This window comes from Neophocaena asiaeorientalis, unplaced genomic scaffold, assembly GCF_003031525.2.
Source record: "Neophocaena asiaeorientalis asiaeorientalis breed wild unplaced genomic scaffold, Neophocaena_asiaeorientalis_V1.1 scaffold424, whole genome shotgun sequence".
Classification (NCBI taxonomy): Eukaryota; Metazoa; Chordata; class Mammalia; order Artiodactyla; family Phocoenidae; genus Neophocaena; species Neophocaena asiaeorientalis.
Window position 1 is genome coordinate 131,270 of NW_020174430.1, and position 19,917 is coordinate 151,186.

At 56.7% G+C, this 19,917-nt stretch overlaps 1 protein-coding gene across 1 annotated transcript in view; it reads left to right on the forward strand.

Moving 5' to 3' along the window:
* Positions 1-14,381, forward strand: part of ST14 (ST14 transmembrane serine protease matriptase) — a 17,156-nt gene extending 2,775 nt beyond the window's left edge. Inside the window, exons 7-18 of the mRNA XM_024756852.1 lie at positions 3,261-3,400; positions 3,578-3,675; positions 4,360-4,469; positions 4,554-4,684; positions 5,819-5,923; positions 6,213-6,323; positions 6,409-6,522; positions 6,817-6,939; positions 7,604-7,790; positions 12,877-13,151; positions 13,488-13,624; positions 13,701-14,381. Coding sequence (XP_024612620.1) covers positions 3,261-3,400; positions 3,578-3,675; positions 4,360-4,469; positions 4,554-4,684; positions 5,819-5,923; positions 6,213-6,323; positions 6,409-6,522; positions 6,817-6,939; positions 7,604-7,790; positions 12,877-13,151; positions 13,488-13,624; positions 13,701-13,862 — 1,693 coding nt within the window. The 3' untranslated portion in view covers positions 13,863-14,381. The remainder of the gene's footprint in view (positions 1-3,260; positions 3,401-3,577; positions 3,676-4,359; positions 4,470-4,553; positions 4,685-5,818; positions 5,924-6,212; positions 6,324-6,408; positions 6,523-6,816; positions 6,940-7,603; positions 7,791-12,876; positions 13,152-13,487; positions 13,625-13,700) is intronic.
* The last annotated feature ends 5,536 nt before the right edge of the window (positions 14,382-19,917 follow it).

Below are 19,917 nucleotides of genomic sequence, written 5' to 3' on the forward strand. Positions count from 1 at the left end.
TCCCTTCTTCCTTCCTTCCTTCCTTTCTTCCTTCCTTCCTTTTTTTCTCTCTTTCTCTCTTTCTTTCCACGAGACTTGTGGGATCTTAGTTCCCCGACCAGGGATTGAACCCAGGCCCTGGCAGTGGATGTGCCGAGTCCTAACCCCTGGACCGCCAGGGAATTCCTCCACCTGCTGTTGTAAATGAAGGTCTCGTCGTTACTCAGCGATAGTGAGGTCAACAGTTGAAAAGATAGTTTGTTACTCACGGTTCCTGAGAGGTGGGGCCACACAGGGCCATATGGGGAAGCACCAGGGTCATCAGGAGGCAGAGGGGGCTGGATGAAAACGTGGGCAAGAGCCCTTGCTGTAGATTCTCCAGGAAAGGCAAGGCAGGGCAGGGCAGCACCTTCGGACCGGCTGGTTTGAATAACTCCAGCGGGCTCTGGGCCCTAGGGCTGTCTCCGGTCGTCTGGTACCTGGGTGATCAGGGCAGGTGGAGAGTGGCCTGGAGCAGGGGACCTCCACAGAGAAGGTGTTGGGGTGTGGGCTCTGGATTAGTTAGTCTGCATGTGAAAGTCTCGCCCCAGTCTTTACTGTCTCCAGGGACTGGCTAGCCCTGGGGGGTGGGGCTGCCTTTCCAGGTCAGCAAGCCCCAGGGATCAAAGCATCGGGGTTATAGTAAATAAAAAGGCATAGATAGCAGGTACACACTACTATATATAAAATAGATAAACAAGGACCTCCTGTAGAGCACAGAGAACTATTTTCAATATCTTGTAACAACCTACAATGGAAAAGTCTGAAAGAGAATATACCTACATAGAACTGAATCACCTTGCCGTATACCTGAAACATTGTAAATCAACTGTGCTTCAATCAAGAAAAGGCACACTGCACCTGCTGAGGGCGCCGAGGCGAATCGGAGGCTGCCGGTGGGGGTGACCTGCCTTCACTCGGCTCCCCCTGCCGCTCCCGACTCAGTGGACCAGAGCCTTCCACTGCTGCCTGTGGAAATGAGCCGGGCAGACGTTTCACAGCTCATAAGGGCTAAACTTCAGGCCCAAACCAGGAGGGAGCCATCTGCCGCCACAGCTTCACAGCCAGGACTTCGGTCTAAACCTTTTCATGCAGGGTTTCTTTCTGTTTCTCTAACTGATTGACTGTACAACAAATGAATACCTGGTCCTGGGCGGCAGGGTGGAGAAGAGACAAGCACGAAGAGGACAGACGCCACTCATAGTCTTCCCATCTGGAAATAATCACTGTTAAATGTGTGTTGCACATTCTTATAGAATTTTTTGCTATGTGTAGGTTTGTGTATTAATTTTCTAAAAAGGGTTATGTGGCACACGTGGTTTTGTTATGTGCTTTGTAAAGATGGCGTATGTTAGGATCATCTTCCCAGGTGAGTAGCGTGTCTCTGACTGTCACTGGTAATGGCTGCAGGCTGTGGCGTTGCTTAGGGCACATGACATGCTCTTTGGCCCTGAGGCCTCTGGAGCCTGAGTGCTGAGTCTGAATTTCAGGCCTGCCACATTTTTTTCTTTTTTCTTTTTCTTTTTTTTTTGGCTGCACCGCACAGCAAGTGGGATCTTAGTTCCCCAACCAGGGGTTGAACCCATGCCCCCTGCACTGGAAGCACGGAGTCTTAACCACTGGACCACCAGGGAAGTCGCCTGACACTCCCCTGGTGGTCCAGTGAAGTGGACCACCATCTTTTTTTTTTTGAGGGGAGGAGATTTCTTTTCTCCATTTCTTTATTTATTGACTCTTAAATTTAAAAAAATTTTAAACTTTATTTTATTTTAAAATTTTATATTGGAGTATAGTTGATTTACAATGTTGTGTTAGTTTCAGGTGTACAGCAAAGTGATTCAGTTATACTTATGTCTATTCTTTTTCAGATTCTTTTCCCATATAGGTTATTTCAGAGTATTGAGCAGAGTTCCCTGTGCTCTACAGTAGGTCCTTGTTGATCATCTATTTCATATAGAGTAGTGTGTATCTGTTAATCCCAACCTCTTAATATATCCTTCCTCCCCTTCCCCCTTTGGTAGCCATAAGTTTGTTTTCTATGTATGTGAGTCTGTTTCTGTTTTGTAAATAAGTTTGTTTGTATCATTTTTTTTTTAGATTCCACATATAGGTGATATCGTATGATATTTGTCTTTCTCTTTCTTCACTTCATATGATAATCTCTAGGTCGATCCGTGTTGCTGCAAATGGCATTATTTCATTCCTTTTTAATGGCTGAGTAATATCCCATTGGTTATATGAACCACATCTTCTTTATCCATTTATCTGTCAGTGGACACTTAGGTTGCTTCCATGTCCTGGCTATTGTAATAGTGCCACTATGAACATTGGGGTGCATGTATCTTTTTGAATTATGGTTTTCTCCGGATATATGCCCAGGAGTGGGATTGCAGGATCATATGGCAGTTCTAGTTTTAGTTTCTTGAGGAGCCTCCATACTGTTCTCCACAGTGGCTGCACCAGTTTACATTCCCACCAACAGTGTAGGACGATTCCCTTTTCTCCACACCCTCTCCAGCATTTCTTGTTTGTAGACTTTTTGATGATGGCCATTCTGACAGGTGTGAGGTGATAGCTCATTGTAGGTTTGTTTTGCATTTCTCTATTAATTATCGATGTTGAGCATCCTTTCATATGCTTTTTGGCCATCTGTATGTCTTCTTTGGAGAAATGTCTATTTAGATCTTCTGCCCATTTTTTGATTGGGTTGTTTGGTTTTTTTTGATATTGAGCTGCATGAGCTGTTTGTATTTATATATTTTGGAGATTAATCCCTTGTTGGTCGCATCGTTTGCAAATATTTTCTCCCATTCTATGCGTTGTCTTTTCGTTTAGTCCTACCACTTATTAACTGGGCAGTCTTGGGTAAGTTACTTCACCTGTTTTGCCTCTGTTTCCTTACCTGTAAAATGGGGATAATCGTATTTAATGGTTGTTGTGACGAATACCTGAGTTAATGGGTGCAGAAGCACTAAGGACAGTGCCTGGCGTGTTCCTAGTAAGTGTTGGTAGTTGATGCCGTTACTACTGCTGCTATTATTTGGTCCATAGTGTGTTTAATGAGTCCTCTACTGTTAGGCATTCAGTGTTTCTGAGTTCTTGCGGTTATAAACAGAGACAGTCTTTTGAGGAGATCCTGACTCAGGTGGCTGGTTGCCTGTGTGGGGAGGGCTTTGGGACCCCACGCTCGGCCCCTCTGCTGGGTTCTGTGCTCTCATAACGCCCGCCCTTCTGCCCCGCAGGCTATGTGGCACATACCCTCCCTCCTACAACCTGACCTTCCTCTCCTCCCAGAACGTCCTGCTCGTCACGCTGGTGACCAACACCGAGCGCCGACACCCCGGCTTCGAGGCCATGGTCTTCCAGTTGCCTCGGATGAGCAGTAAGGGGCAGCCCAGGAGGGGACAAGCCTCAGGACCACATTTGACGCTCGGGCTCTCCTGGTCGTGGAGTGTCTGGTGCCCAGGCAGGAGCTTGAGGGAGGCTGGCCAGCTCCTCAGGGCTCTTGGCCTGCCTGGGCCCTTGGTCCTCACGCCCTCCCCCCTCCCCTTCCTTTCAGGCTGTGGAGGCGACTTGCATGCAGCCCAGGGCACATTTAGCAGCCCCTACTATCCAGGCCACTACCCACCCAACATCAACTGCACCTGGAACATCGAGGTAGGAGCTGTGATGGGGGGGACGGAGGCGGCTAGAGAAGGTGGGTGGGACAAGGGACAGGGAGGGGGAGGGAGGGGGAGGGATGCTCCAGGGCAGCAGGAAAAAGCACGATGAGTGCCTCCGGCCTCCCCTAAGGTGCAAGTGTGGAGGCCGCAGGCGGGGCAGGTTCGGGCAGCATCCAGCAGACCCGGGCTCACACCCGCCTCCTGGCCGGCGCCTGACGTGACGGAGGGACCTGGGCCCGGGACTTCCCTCTCTGGCCGTGGCTCGCTCTGGGCAATGTGAGAGCAGGGGCGCCGGCCGCTTAGAGGAGCTGTTGGGACGAGGCCAAAGGCTGAGTGACACTCAGAGGACGCGCTTGCTGGACGGCAGGAGACAGGCGTCTTGCCGACGGGGCGCGTCTTGCCGACGGGGCACCTCACGCCGTCCAGTCGATGATGGGGGAGGAATTTCCAGCCTTCTTTAGTAACGTAATAGTGTGTCTCGCTGTTTCCAAGTCTGGAAGGTCTTCCAAGCATGGAGCCCGGATCCCTCCTGCCACGTCCTTACTGCCGCCGTGGGCCGGAGGGAAGAACCCGGCAGCCATTTTCCCGCCATGGTCCTGGTCCCGTGGCTGCCACGGGCCACCCCGGACTTAGGAAGGAGCGAAGCCGCACAGAGGGTCAGCAGCTTCTCTCTCCCCAGGTACCCGACAACCAGAATGTGAAGGTGCACTTCAAAGCCTTCTTCTTGCTGGAGCCCAACGTCCCCCTGGGCTCCTGCTCCAAGGACTACGTGGAGATCAACGGGGAGAGGTGGGTGTCGGGGGAGGGGGAGGGGGGCTGCCCCCGCCCCGGGGTGGGTCCTCTTCCTCCCACTGAGGCCCCTGCCGCCCCCAGGTACTGTGGAGAGAGGCCCCAGTTTGTCGTGAGCAGCGGCAGCAGCAAGATCACCGTCCACTTCCACTCGGACCAGTCCTACACGGACACCGGGTTCCTGGCCGAGTACCTGTCCTACGACGCCAGTGACCGTGAGTGACACGCTCGGGAGGCGGGGCCTGGCTGGAGGGCGGGCCCGCGATGAGCTCTCTGTTCTGCATTTTATTAGCACTGTGCTCTCCTGACTCTAGGCCACCGGAGCCGGTAGGATTTATTATCAGTTGCTCTAGTAGCTTTCTGCGGGGGGGAAAAAAAGGCTACCTTAGATGCACTTGTGAAAAAAGGCCGACCGTGAATGCCGGCACACACCATGTCCTTTGGTCCCTGGGTGCGGCATCTCAGGCCGAGGACCCCCGAGTTCCTTTGGTCTATTGTCCCTATGGTTCTGCATCACTTTGAGAATCTGTGCTTGTCTCTGTGTGTCTTTGAGCACCTGTAGGGTTAACAGCAAGCTTTTGAGACACATTAGAGCATACTGGGGCGTGAGTCATCACACGAACTACTGCTAGCTTTGGAAATTCTGTGATCTCTACGGAAGAGGTCTGGTAGTTTCCGTGACCTTTAATTTCACTGTCCGCTGTGAATACCAGTTCTTCCACGTCCATGGTGATTATTTTGTTTCAACCCTAGAATAACCTTTTGGAAGTCACTTTTACTGCACACAGACGTCCATATTTAAGTTCAGATTTAACTACACGGCTCACCGCCAGAAGTGTAATTAGATGAACAAACCGCTTTGTTAAGTGACTACGCTACCTGTGCAGAGAAAGTGACAACGGCCTCCTCTCCATTTTGTCATCTGCCTGATGACATCAGTTGTCAGACACATTCCAATTTCAGAAACATCGGAATGTGGAAAATGTCTTAGAATTAAGGAAAGTCGGTGATGCCATGTGACACTAGGGTGGGACACATCAGCCGTCTGCAGAGCTGCTGCCGCTCCGACTTGCCGACGGGGAGCCTGGCGCTCGGGGATGTGGCTGACCAAGGACACGGGGCAGTAGAACTGCATGCGCACCCGCCAGCCTCTCTCCACTCTGCCCGGGGCTTCCCGGGGTTTGGTCGTGGGGGGCGGGAGGGACCTCGACTGGCCCTCGCCCGCTAGCTATAGGAAGCCCCTTGTCACAGCTCAGCGGGCCTGGAGACCCCCAGCTGCAGCCTTGCTCCTCTGAGCTGGAGGCGGGGCTGGGGGTCGTGGACTTGAGGCCTGCCCTGTCTCTCTGCAGCGTGCCCGGGCAGGTTCATGTGTAACACAGGGCGGTGTATCCAGGAGGAGCTGCGCTGTGACGGCTGGGCTGACTGCACCGACCACAGCGACGAGCTCCACTGCCGTGAGTCGGGGCTGCCAGACCCGGGCATCCTCTGCCCTTGCTGTGCCCGACTTCTGCCACCGACCCTGTGGCGGGACGGCCCGAGGCGGTGGGGGAGGTTGTTCCCGGCCCGGGGCAGACGACAGGCCGCCTTTCCTCGGGCTCCTGGGGGCCCCCTTTGGAGCGGGCGGTGCTGAGTCAGCTTCCACAGCCAGGCGGGACGTGGTCCCCCGGAGCGCGGTGCCCCAACTCCTGGGAAGAGCGGGTGCTGAGTGAGCCTCGTGTCTAACTGCGGCCCCCGCCCCTCCAGAATGCAACGCCACCTACCAGTTCACGTGCACAGACAAGCTCTGCAAGCCCCTCTTCTGGGTCTGTGACTCCGTGAAGGACTGCGAGGACGGCAGTGATGAGCAGGGCTGCAGTGAGTGGGGCGGGGGGTGGCGGCTGGGCTCCCCGCGGCCCTCTGCTGACCCGCCAGCCCCTGCTGAGTCCTCGCGCTTCCCTAGGCTGCCCACCCGAGACCTTCAGGTGTAACAACGGGAAGTGCCTCCCGCAGAGCCAGCAGTGTGACGGGAAGGACAACTGTGGGGACGGGTCCGATGAGGCCATGTGCGACCACGGTGAGGCCAGGCCCCGCCCCCTTCCCTTGGGCGCTTACCTGTCACACTCACAGACCGCCCTGCACACCGCATGTGCGAGAGAGGTTGTCGGCTGGGCACGCCCTGCGCACCGCGTGTGCGAGAGAGGGCGTCGGCGGGGCACGCCCTGCGCACCACGTGCGCGAGAGAGGGCGTCGGCGGGGCGCGGGTGCGGATGAGGGGTCAGGCCCGAGAGGGGCGTGAGGGGGAGGGACCGTCAGCCTGGGTGCGGGAGGGAGATTGATTCCCTCCCCCTGCGTCCTCCTCCGTGAGCAGTGAGCACCGTCACCTGCACCAAACACACCTACCGCTGCCTCGACGGGCTCTGTGTGAGCAAGGGCAACCCCGAGTGTGATGGGAAGAAGGACTGCGTCGATGGCTCGGATGAGAAGGACTGTGGTGAGCAGGGCTGCCCATACAGTCGTGCAGGTTGTTCACTGTGCAAGGCGCAGACGGAGGTGGGCATTATGTCAGCGCTTCACTCACCCAGCTCTGCCCTGGGGAGAGGGTGTGTCTGCCTGGAGGAAAGGATAACTCTGCTGATTGGCACCCAGGCACTGCCTCACAGGCAGTTCTGGTCCTGGAGGCAAGGCCCAGGGCAGCTAGTACGTCAGGGCCTCTGTGGCAGGGCTGGTATCCTGGCCGCGGTGCTGGGCTGACCCCCGCTCTGTAGACCTGGGCCCAGGGGCAAGTCCTGGAGCCCTCGGCAGGGTTTTGTCCCCACCCCGCCCGTACTTTAATTTGCAGCCTCTTGTGTATTTCAGAAGCGCTGGCCGTAGGTTACACGTGGGCAGAGCAGCAGCTGTTCTGTGACTTCACGTCCCCCATTGTTCTTCCCTCAGAGCTGTGTCCTTCCGCACGCAACAAGAAAGTCTGGGCAAATGACACCCAAATTAAATCTAAGCAAACCATCAGATGTCTGAAGGCCCCTGTGCAGGAGCGGGAGGTGGGGAGTGAGGGTTTTAAATTGGGGGGCAGGGAGAGGGGCCAGGTGGCTGCCCCGGCTGCTGCTCCGGTGGCGGGGCTGGTGCCCCACTGTGACTCCCATCTCTGCCCCTCCCAGACTGTGGGCTGCGGTCATTCACCAGGCAGTCTCGGGTTGTCGGGGGTGAGAACGCGGACGAAGGTGAGTGGCCCTGGCAGGTGAGCCTCCACGCCCTGGGCCAGGGCCACGTGTGTGGGGCTTCCCTCATCTCCCCCAGCTGGATGGTGTCCGCCGCCCACTGCTTCGTCAACCACAGAGGATTCAGGTACGCCATGGGCCGGAGTGGGGAGGCCTCGTGCCGGCCCTAAGTGGGGCGCCCCTCCATGTTTCCTGGGGTGGAAAGGCCCTGTGTCTGTGAGTCGTGCCCAGGTGAGGCAGGGCCGGGACTGGAGGGGTGGCAGACCCCCCAGGATGGGGCTTAATAACAGAAGTAATAAAAATGAGTGTTTATTGGGTGCCCCTCTTGTCCAGCGGGATCTCAGTGCCTCTCCTAACAGCCCAGGCAGACGGGTCTGAACACGTCCCCGTTTTACAGAAACGGAGGATCAGAGAGGTAAGGACATTTGCCTGAGGTGGTACAGCTTTTAAGAGGCAGAGCCAGACTGGGGCCCACGTGTGTGGATTCCAGAGCCGGTGCGGTCAGCCTCTGCACGGTGGAGACCCCTCGGGACCCTCTCATTCACCGCCTGGCCCTGGCTTGCCAGGCCACCGTGGGCGAGTTATTCACCTTCCTAGGCCTCAGGCTCCTGGGTGCTGATGGTGACGCTGTGATTTTTACGCTGAGACGTGTGAGAAGGGAGCGCGGGGACGCACCTGAAGTGCTGAGCCCGTGCCTGGCGCACAGTAGGTGCTCAGCCCATCGTAGCCTCAGGTCCACGGCAGACCCGAGCCCGGTGCGGGGAGGGGCACCAAGCATGCCACTGGGCCATGCCGGCCTCTCAGGGCGGGTGGGCAAGGGCCAGGCTTAGCAGGAGCCGGTGGCCCAGCGCCGGGGCTCTTTCTGACTTAGGTCCAGCCCGCCCAGGCCCTCTGGCCATCGGCTGCGGGAGGGGGACTGAGGGGACAGCTTGCTCCTGGAGACTCGGGCACAGGGGTCCCCCTCACCCAGGGCCTTCCTGGCGGGCGCCTGCCCTCCTGCCGCGGGCAGCTGCGTGGGAAGGGGACCCAGGGTGCCACGGTCGCCCCTTGGCCAAGAGAGAGCGGGACCACCATGGACTTCCGGGACAGACAGGACCCATAGCATGACGTAGGCCTAAGGCCAGACACTGGGGCCGATCAGACAGGTGCACGTGCTGGGGGTGATGTAACAGCAGAGGCTTGGGGGGAGTGGGGTCAGTGGTGGACCCTGGGCGCTGCTGGGCTGGTGAAGTGCAGCCTGGTCCAGCCTGCCCCCCTCTTCTCACTCTGTCACACTCCACTCCACTCTGGGCAGAAGCGATCTGCTTTCTTCTTGGGGTGATGGGAGCTTACTTCAGAATTTTTAGAATGAACTTATCATTTTGGAATGTGGACAAGTTGCAAAGATAGGACGCAATTTCTCCATACCCCGGCCCAATTTCCCTTGATGTTATCATGCTGCTTTTGTCAGCACTGAGAAACGGAGAAACTCACAGTCCCTTACTAGGAACTTGCCTCCGGGCTGCCTCGGGGCTCCCTCTGGGCTCCCCCGCCCAGGCTCCCTGACACCGGTTTCACACCAGCATCCTTTCTGCTGCAGGAGTTTGTCCAGGTGCCCCCTTTGTGTCTGTTGTCCTGTCTCCCCAGTCTCCTCTGGTCCGGGACGATTTCTCAGTCTTTGTGTGTTTTTCGTGACCTGGACAGTCTGGAGGCCAGGGGCCCCTGTAGAGTGCCCCCATCTGGATGCATCTGAGGTTGTTCTCGTGATTAGACTGGGGTCATGAGTGTTTGGAAGAAAGTCACGTTGTATCAGCAGGTAAATGATGTCAATGTGGCTTATCTCTGGTGATACTCAGCTCATCTCGGTCATCTGGTTAAGACGGTGACGACAGCTCTCTCCACTCGGAAGTGTTTCCCCCTTCTGTACTCTATTCTTTGAAAATGAGTCAGTGTGGAATTGCTTTGTAAGGAAGCTTTGTCCCCCTCTCCCATGTATTTAATCATCTATTTATGTTTGTAGGGACTCGTGCATATATTTATATTTCGGGTTGTAATCCAATACCGTGCTGTTTACTGTCGCTAGGTTATTCCAGAGCCGACCACTGAGAGCTCTCCAGGCTGGCGCCCGGCTCCCTAGGACATGCCCCCATTCTTTTGTTTTTCTGAGCCACCTCCCTGCTTTCGGACACCACCTGGTACTCTAGGCTCATCCTGTATTTTCCTGGTCCAGCCCTAGAACTAGGCATTCTGTGAGAAGAAACCAAGATCTGGGTCCTCTGCGCCCACACAGCCGCCACAGTCCCCGTTCCTAGCCCCGTCTGCAGGGTGAGCTGGGATGTGCGTGGACTTCCTGAAGCACCTGCCCCTGGGCCCTGCCCGGCTTCTTCCTCTTTCCCTTGCTTCACCTTTTCGTTTCTCATTTCCTTTTCCTTCATCTTCTCCTGCTCAGCAGTCTTACTTCTGCCCATTAATGCCCTCAACAGCCATCGCTACCATTGGCACCGGGAGAGAAAGCTGAATTAGACTTGGTCCCTGCACTTCCAGACGTCCCAGGGTAGGCGGACAAGTTGCGATACACACGCGCACGTAGTAAGGGCTGTGCCAGAGCTGGGGGGAGGCTGCCGAGGGCCCAGTGTGTGGGTTAGAGCTCCCCTGAGTGCTGGGGAGGGTGGCTGCTAGGAGTGCCTTTATGGGCAGGGTGTCTGGTCTGCTGTTGAAACGTGAGGGTGTTTGTCAGTGGACCAGGTGACTCCGACCTTCCAGACAAAGGGAGGGTTGTGAGCAGGGACAGGCAGGGAGGAAGTGTGCCAGGACCTGGAGTGCAGGTACTTTGGACACATTTCTGAGTCAGCAAGCGATCCCAGGGTGTTACCGAGAGGTGGCATCTCGTGGTCAAGGGCATGGGCTGCTGGGTTCAGACGGTGGCCCAAGACCACCTTGACTGGCTGGGGGATAAGAAGACGTAACACGTCGGCCCCCAGAAGAGTGCTTGGTGTGGTCGGCTGTGTCGACCTCTGCCTTTTGCCTTAGGTCTTGATGGAATGGCCGGGGTTTATCTGCAGGTGTTTCTTTGCCGCCATCTAACCCATCGCTGCCGAGTTGTCTCTTAACGCTTGGGCCTTCGCCATTCTTTCTGTGTTTGCTGTCCAGCTGATGTGCTTGTGACGATGCAGCACGGGGATGTCACCAGTCGGCTCGACACGACCAGCTTTGGGGCTTTTTTTCTCCAAGAGGTCCTTCATGACCTTGTGGCGTTTTCACACTGTGTCTTTTCTCGTCCTGCTTTTGTTTCTCTTTGTCTTCTGGAAGTTCCAGGCCCTCTCTGGTGACTGGCACTGAAGTCTTCTCAGATTCCTTCTGCTGTCGGACACAGTACTCATTGGCGGGCTCGAGCACACAGATCACTGCTAAGCTGTGCTTCCCTAGACGTTCACGTACCCCTTGCTGAGCCATTTCCGAGTCAGGCGCAGCCATCGTGGCACGTTTTCCCCGAGGACGGCAGGCGGCGTCTCCCAAGAACAGGGAAACCCTCCCATGTAACCACCATACGGTTATCGCATCCGGAAACGATCGCACTGACGTAGCACCGTTAGCTGGCATATGGTCCGCATTTCAGATTCCTCCAGTTCTCCCAGTATTTATAGGTTTTTTTAAAAATGTAGGATCCAGTCAAGGGATATGCTTTGTTTTAAGTCATTAGTTTTGACTCGTCTCTTTAAAATGTAGAACAGTCTCTCCCAGCCTTTTAATTTTTGTTCTTTAATGGCAGTACGTTTTTGAAAAGTCCAGGATGTTATTTTGCAGAATGTCTCTCGATCTGGTTGTTTTTGATTGTTGTTTCATGATTAGAGTTAGGTTAAATTTTTTTTTTTTCTGGTCAGGAAACACTGCATAGGTGATGTGTCCTCAGGAAGTACATAATACCCCATCAGTGGGGACGATTTGGAGAAAAGTCTGGTTACTTGGTTAGGGTGGTGTCTCCCATTACTTATAAAGGTGCTTCCCCCGTTGGTTATGACTCTTGGGTGATACTTTGAATCGGTGTGTGTATCTTTTTTAAAAATATTTATTTATGTATCTGTTTGGCTGCACCAGGTCTTAGTTGCGGCATGCGGGATCTTCCTTGCCGCGTGCAGGATCTTTAGTTGCGGCATGTGGCATCTTTTCTTTTAGTTGCCGCACGCGGGATCTAGTTCCCTGACCAGGGGTCGAACCCGGGCCCCCTGCGCTGGGAGCGCAGAGTCTTAACCACTGGACCAGGAGGCAAGTCCCAGTGTGGCTATCTTGTTACCCAGTGGTTTTTAGCATCTGTTGATGATTCTTGCGTGTATCGGTTATTGCTGTGGTAGGTGTGAAATGTGACTTATTGTGTCATTTCTTCTGTATTTATTAGCTGGTGTTTTCGTAAAGCACAGCTTTCCTTCTCTTCTTATAAATTCTTTTGAGATTATTTTTTAGCTTCAGGATAGGTTCTCCTCCGCTTCTTATATTGTTTATCACGTATAGCGATCTAACCCCGTAGTTTACTTTGGTGGCCAGATGATGCAGATCTTGACTGGTGAAAGCCTTGTCCTACTGGCACCGCCCTGGTGCCAGCTCTCACTCACTTCTGGTAACACAGTATATTCCTGGTTCACTCTATGTGCTGCTTGCTCCAGACCTGAAATCGGCCACTCCTCCAAGGAGCCTTGGTTCCTTTCCATGGGGAAGGATCGTTAGAAGCCACGTTCTGGCTGCTGTTGGGGATGCCATGGCTCTGAGGCCATCTTTCTGAACAGCCGTGAGCTTTTCCTGCTCTGATGGCATGTCAGCAGCATGGGCTTCTTCTCCCCTCCGCCTCTGCCTGTTGGTGTCTCCCTTTTCCCACGTGGGAAACTGGGTCCCAGCAACACCAGGGTCTCGTCTTTTTACTGGTTCCGTCGTCCAATACACAGTAGTTGAGAATTGCTGCACCATCCCGCTACTGACGACAAACCTGGTGAAGTTCCGTCTACTTTTCAGCTCCTCTGGTACTTAAAGTATGTACCGCTGTGTCAGAGAAGTATTTGGATTGATGTGTTCCTTCCATGGAAGGGTAGATTAATGAGAAGGGAAATCTTCTTGGTAATGAGATAAGCGAGGACAGCTGAGCATCGTCCTGGGGTGGGCGCGGGCTCGGCTCGAGGGGCACAGGGCGCGGCGCCGAGGGCGCTGGCTCAGGCCTCCCTCTCCGCCCGTCCTCCGGCCCCCGGCAGGTACTCTGACCACAGCGTGTGGACCGCCTTCCTGGGCCTGCACGACCAGAGCAAGCGCGGCGCCCGCGGGGTGCAGGAGCGCCGGCTGCAGCGCGTCATCTCCCACCCCTTCTTCAACGACTTCACCTTTGACTACGACATCGCGCTGCTGCAGCTCGAGCAGCCAGCCGAGTACAGCGCTACCGTGCGGCCCATCTGCCTGCCGGACGCCGCGCATGCCTTCCCCACCGGCAAGGCCATCTGGGTCACCGGCTGGGGCCACACGCAGGAGGGAGGTGAGCGGGGGTGGGGGTGAAGTTGGGGCGAGGGGCTGACAGCTCTGCCCACAGTCCAGCCGCTGTGGGATGGGGGTGGGGCTCGTGGCCGTTCCTCTGTCCCTTTCTCACACGCCTTCCCAGGGTGGGTATCGGATTCCTCACCCGACAGATGGTCAGCGCGGCCTGATCACTCTGCCCCGCTGCACAGCATCCCATCCTGGAGACGTGCCCTCAGGTTTTAGCCACGTGTGGGCCGCGGGCATCCACGCTATTTCGGGGGCTCTGCTGGTCGGGTCCCCCCGCTGACTGCCAGCCTCTCCTCCCGCCCTCTCCCCCTCTTCCGCTGCCTCCCAGGCACCGGGGCGCTGATCCTGCAGAAGGGTGAGATCCGCATCATCAACCAGACCACGTGCGAGCGCCTGCTGCCGCAGCAGATCACCGCGCGCATGCTGTGCGCGGGCTACCTCAGCGGCGGCGTGGACGCCTGCCAGGTGGGCCGGCGGGGCTGGGGGCGGCGCGGAGGGGCGGGGCGGCGGGGCTCGGTGCCAAAGCCTGGTCTCCCCGCAGGGCGACTCCGGGGGCCCGCTGTCCAGCCCGGAGGCCGATGGGCGGATGTTCCAGGCCGGCGTGGTGAGCTGGGGCGACGGCTGCGCGCAGAGGGACAAGCCAGGCGTGTACACGAGGCTCTCCGTGTTTCGGGACTGGATTAAACAGCAGACCGGGGTGTAGAGACGAGGTGCCACCCCAGGTGCGCACGTGCGGGCTGAGGACGGGATTGCTGCCCGGACCCCCGGCTTGGCCCCCGGAACCCAGACTGGGACCTGATCCCCGAGCCTCTGGAGATGGAGACTCGCCCGCAGGCCTCTCACCCACCCCACACCCCCAGCTTCCCAAGTGCGTTCGGGGAGGGGAGGGGCGGGGAGGACGCCTGTCAGTGCCAGGCCGGAGGTTTGAAGACACAGCCTTTCGGTCCTGGCGCCACGCTGGGCCGGAGGCTCTTTTCCTCGGATACAGGGAAGGCTGGCTTCGTCTGCCTCGGATATAGGACCAGCTCTCGTTTGGACTTTGGGGCCCCTTGGGCGGGGCTGGTGGGGCACCACGGGCTCCCAGGGTCGCCTGCTTCAGGAAATCCAGGCCTGAGGGACCTGGAAGTCAGCCGGGTCCAAGGTTCGAATGTTTTGCCGGCTCCCAGGGTGGGGTTCAGTGTGTATATTTGTGTGTATGAGTAAAACACTTTATTTCTTTTTAGGTAATTTTTCTTTCTTACTGGAGTTGATGGGCTCCCCTAGCCCCAGCAGCAAGAAACTGGGTTTAAATTCCCCTCAGCACAGAGCCTGGAGTCAGGCTGAGAGTGGGGACCACGGTGCCCTGTGATGGTCCCCAGGCCAGCACAGGGCCATGTTTCCTCCCTTACCTGAAGCTCCCCAGGCAGGGCCTGGTGCCGGGACGGGAGGGATGGGACGGGGTGCTGCTCCCCGGGATGGGGGAGGAGCTTTGTCCTGGTGGTTTCGGTCGGGTGGGGAGATGGTCACACGAATGGTGTGTGTGTGTGTGTGTGTGTGTGTGTGTACCTGTGCGCTTGCACACTCGGACACGAGAGTGTGCGTGAACTCACGGCTGTCCAGCGTGGGCTGAGTGGGTGGGTCCTGATGATGCCACGGCTTCTCCCATGTCTAGTGCTGTCCTTCCTCCTTTGATTTTTACTTAGTAAATTACAGTATTCTCTCCCTTCTTGCTTGGGATGACTCAGAGGGACAGAGACGAGGATCTGGGGAGGACTCAGGGAGTTCTTGAGAAGATGTTTGAGGGCCTTCCGTATGCCAAGGCTCTGTACGAGCTCGGGCTGGGGGGTAGCAGCAGACCTAGGAAGAGAAATCAGATGGCCGTGTGAGGGAGGGTGGGCAGTCTTCGCTCATTGCTGTATCGCCAGCTCAGGCCTGGCTCCTAGAAGATGCTAACACATATTTGTTGACTGAATGGTCTTTGCTCTCTATGTGTTTTGGAAACCAAAGGGAACAATCTGGGCAGACTTCCTGGAGGAGGTGAGCTGCCTCTTTCATTTTAGCCTGAGGGCCTTACCCTCTGGAAGGAGGGAGAAGTTTTGTCTTGACAGCTGTGCAAGCATCCACATTGGGTTTTCCTTCCAGGGAAGGGAAAGGGTATCATTTTTGCCCAGGTGTGGGGAGTAGGAGAATGAAGGTGCTGTCAGAAGACCCTGTGCAGATGGTGCCGAGTGTACATACCTGGTGTGTAGGGAGAGGCTTCACTTGTGGTCTGGTTCCCAAGGGTGAGAGCCCCTCAGGCAGCCAGGCCTGGCCTGTGCCTACCCACAGCACCGCTCTCCTGTCGGCACCTGACATGGTCCGGAAGACGCCCTCCCCAGGTCAGAAACGCAGGCGGGGTCATGAGACGACTTCACTGTCCCCTAAAGGCACAGGGGCTCCCTCTCCACAGCCCTCTGTCCCAGTCTATGGTGGTTTCTCAGCCTCACTGTTATCCTCCTGGGGCCCTTTGGGGTTACCGCGCTGCCTCAGGGGTCTCACCGGCATGTCCGGGCTGGGACTGGGCTGGTCATCCAGGACAGCGTTCCCACCGCGTGGCCCCGGGGCCAGGAGCATCCACACCACCTGGGGCGTCGCAGAGACTCAATTCTCACACTTCACCCAGACCTCCGGCATCACAGATTCTGGGAGGTGGGGCGCAGCCGTCTGCTTTAACAAGCCTTCCGGGTGATTCTGACGAACCACAGGGCTAAGAGCATCCGCCTCTCTGAGTGCCCACCAGGTGCCCGGCACTGCACTTTGCAGGCGTGTCCTGCGGTCCTGGCAGGGTCCTGGAAGCCACAAACGTTTGACGCCTGGAAACCGAACAAAGCATCAGTGCCTTTCAAAAGACTATGGAGCCAAACCCAGCGTTACTTCTGACCACAGATAAGAATCGGCTAAGACTCCTTAGCTAGTGGGAAGTCAGTCTCGTCTTGGAGCTGTAATGAAGACAGAGGCCCGAGCACAGTCAGGGCTGACGACAGGAGTGACAGCCGGCCCGGGTCCGCTCCTCTCTGCCGAGGGCAGCGGCGCCGGCACCAGCCCTGAGCCACCGCCTCAGCCTCCCGCACCCGGGTGCAGGCCCGGGGAGAGACTAGTGACCAAAACTGTTCCGCACACATTTTCACGTCCAGTTCAAGAACTCCAGCTCCAAGTGTGTGAGCAAGTTCAGTTCCGCCCGTGCAGCCTGCTGTGGCCGCAGCCAGGCCCACGACGGTGCAGTGCCGTTCGTGTGACCGCACCCAGGCAACCAGGCAGCGCTGCCCCAGGCAGGCACACGGGCCTGTGCGCAAGGCGCTGCCTCGGCTTCGTGCTCTCTGTTGCCTTCGGTTGGGTCCCCACAAAAGCTCAGTGAACCACTGTGAGGCCTTTTCCTGACTGACTAGCCTGTTTTAGTAGCTAGGATCTTGAAACGAGCCATCTCTCTGGTCCCCCAAACTACCCTGCGTCTCACTTGTTTTAGCCACCAATCACAAGCATTAAAATGGAAGTTCAGTCAATGTTTCATCCTATTTCGTGGACAGGGATCGGATCCTGCAGGAGGAACAGTCTGCAGGGACCCAGGGCCGGGGGAAACCAGAAGGGCGTAGGGAAGCTGTTCAGCCACCAGGGGGCACCGCAGGGCTTCCCAGGCCGCCAGCCTCCCGGTGGCCAAGGTGCTGTCACGGGAGAGGGGCCCTCGCTGCGTAGGGTGGGGAGGTGGGTTGGGACGGACCCCAGGCCCAGCCGTTCTCGGAAGGCTGTCTCCTGCAGCTTCCAGTCCCTTCGTGCCCCGTCTCAGGTGGGCAGCAGGAGGCCCTGCACCCACCCCTCCCTGCGGCAGGGACCTGCTGGCCCTCAGGCTCTGGGACCCGGAGGATGAACATGCCCAGGGCGGGGTCAAAAGAGCTTTAGGGTTTGAGGACAGAGGTGACCAGTGGCAGGAGGTGGGTGTTATCTCCCGGAGGAGCAAGCGTGCAACGATACCCGTTATCACAGCTGGTAGATGCTGCAGCCCGTGGGCAGGTACTTTCTTACACACACACACACAGGCGTTCTTCGGGGAGGGGCAGGCCCTAAAACACAGAGGGGCTGTGTTTTAGGGCCTGAGCTCCCGGTCCTGGAAACACGGCCTGGCTGTTACCACAGGACACCTTCCCTCTCTGGGGCACGTGGCATGCCCAAAGATTCAGTTCAGGGGGCCTCCCTCAGCTCTCTGCGATGGAATGAGGCCTCCCACTTTCCCAGGCTTGGAATCACGAGGGTGTGTGTGTTTTGCACACCTGCAGCCACACGTAAGGGAGATTGGACCTTAAAGCCGGTGTTTCTCAGACTTGAGTTTCTTGGAACACTGAAGCTCCAACATATCTACCATCTAATGAAAGAGCCACTTTACTTGTCTGACGTAAACCTCACAACAGCCCTATGGTCGTTCCCACTTTACAACAGAAAACCACGGCGCCAAGAGTGTAAGTAACCGCCCAAGGTCCCACATCTAGTCTCCTAGGACCTGGGCACCTAGGCTCTGTCCCCCATAGACTCTGTTACTCACACACCGTCGTTTCACGAGGGAAGGAACTTCTCGCGGGTAGAATGAAGGGGCCCACGTTCTCAGAGACCCTGTGGGCCAGCCCCTAGGCTCGAGTGCCCCTTGCTTTGGGGAACTCCGACATACCTGGTCACGAGGCCTCCCTGCCATGAGAGCTATTTTCCAGGTGAGGGGTTTGTTCCAGGTGGGCAGTGCACTCGTTCTCCATCTGCTTTGCCAGCCCGGGTGGGACGCCGCTGCTTATTGGGTCCCTGGGGTCCACCTGGTCCAAAGCAGGGGGGGGGGCGGTTTGCATCAGCCCTCGTGCCATTTCAACTCGTCCGGTAAGGGTGATGGGCTGAGGGAGGGAAGGGGGAAGTGTCCGTTGGAAGGGGGTCCGGGCAACTGCTTTCAGGTCACCAGGCTGGGGTTCCTCAGGGTGGCAATCAGGAACAGAGCTTGGAAAGCCACCAAATACCACTCAGATGATGAGAGCAGGCCCCCCAAGCAGGAATATGAACATTTATCACCTGCTTTTACGTCTCGGGTTGACCTAGAAGATCGTTGCAACCGTTCTTCCACAGGGTGACGAACACGGCGTTGACAGCGGGGAGTGACGACGTCAGAGGGGCCTTGAGCAAGTGGTGCTTCCTCTGGGCCTGGATAGGCTCCTCCCTGAGGAGAGGGAGCCGCCTCTGGCACAACAGGAAAAGGGGGCGCGAGGGGGACCTGGGTGCCGGCCGAGCGTGCGGGGGGGCCTGGCTCCAGATTCCCTCTATGTTCTGGCTGTCCTCGCCCCCCACACCCCTGCTCCCCGCAAGAGAGATGCTGAGGAAAGAGCAGCCCTTGACTTGATCAGCACTTGCACGCCGCGCTGATGGCTTCCGGTCTGATATGCCTACACGGATGGCTGTATTTTGGTGAAGAAACCCCAGCTCTTCGGATTTCAGTTCATTTCATTATCTGTTTCCCCCTTTTCTTCTCCAGAGGGCTGCGCGCTCCTGTGCCATCGCCCTGCACCTGCAGCTCCGAGGCTGTTTTTCTGCCTTTTCCCCTCATCTCCAGTTGTTTCCTAAAAAGTCAGGGTCCAGAGCTGTTTCCAGGAGAGGTGGAATCAACTCCATTGTCTGGTTGTTCCGCTGCCTCAGAATCTTCCAGCGGGAGGGCTGTGTATTTTCCTGGGGTGCAAACTTAGCTTGCCCTTCCCCTTGGCTCTGTGCTTTCCTCCACCACACGCTTCCTTCACCCTGAGGTTATCACGATTTTCCCTGCCCACGCCCCTGTGGTCAGGAATAACTCAGTCTCCCTGCCAGACCTCTCTTCTGGAACTTCATACGGACTTGTTTAACTCGAAAAGAAAACTCTTCCACCCTTAGCCTGTGTTCTTTTTCCAAAGAGCTGCAAGTACACGGTGTGTGTGTGGGAGGGCTGGGGGACAGGAGAAGGACCAGGTCCCAAGAGGAGGGTAGGGGAGCTCTCTCCTTCTCTCTCTCTCTCTCTCTCTCTCTCTCTCTCTCAAGAAGGACCAGGTCCCGAGAGGAGGGTAGGGGAGCTCTCTCCTTCCCTCTCCCTCTCCCTCCTTCTCTCTCTCTCTCTCTCTCTCTCTCCCTCTCTCTCTCTCTCAGACACTGTCTCTCTCCCTTGCATCTGTCAAATCCCCAGGTTCAGACTCGCCCTGCTAGGGTCAGTGTTCCTGCACCTGCCCCCCAGGCCCGAGGGGCATCTACACCACCTTTTTCCCTGAGAAGGACTTGGTGAGAGCGCTGCTCAAGAGGTCATTGGTGATGAATGAGGCTTCAGCATCCAGCGTACTTATGCCCTGGGGCTCGAAGATGTCTGCTGTGATCTGAAATGGTGAAAGGTAAGGAGATGTCACTCAGTGACAGTGCAGAGCCCAGCCTCCAGGACAACAAGGGCAAGGAGATGGGTCAGTGATATACAAGGAGCAGCCTCTAGGACAACTCTGTGACAGCCAAGCCTGCTGTCTCCCACCAAGAAAATGACCATAAGGGCTTTTAAGTGGGTACTCTGACCACAGAACTCTTCTACTACCTGCCATATGGTGCCCCAGATTCTACCACAAAAGCATTTCCTTTGGCTTTCCACTCTGATGTAGGTAAAATGCCCATGTAAGCAGTTAGAAGCATTACAGAGACACTTTGTGATGTTGCCCCCAAGGGCCCAGCACCCAACCTGGATCTGCCAGATGCCGCCCAGCCTCCTCCCCTTGGCC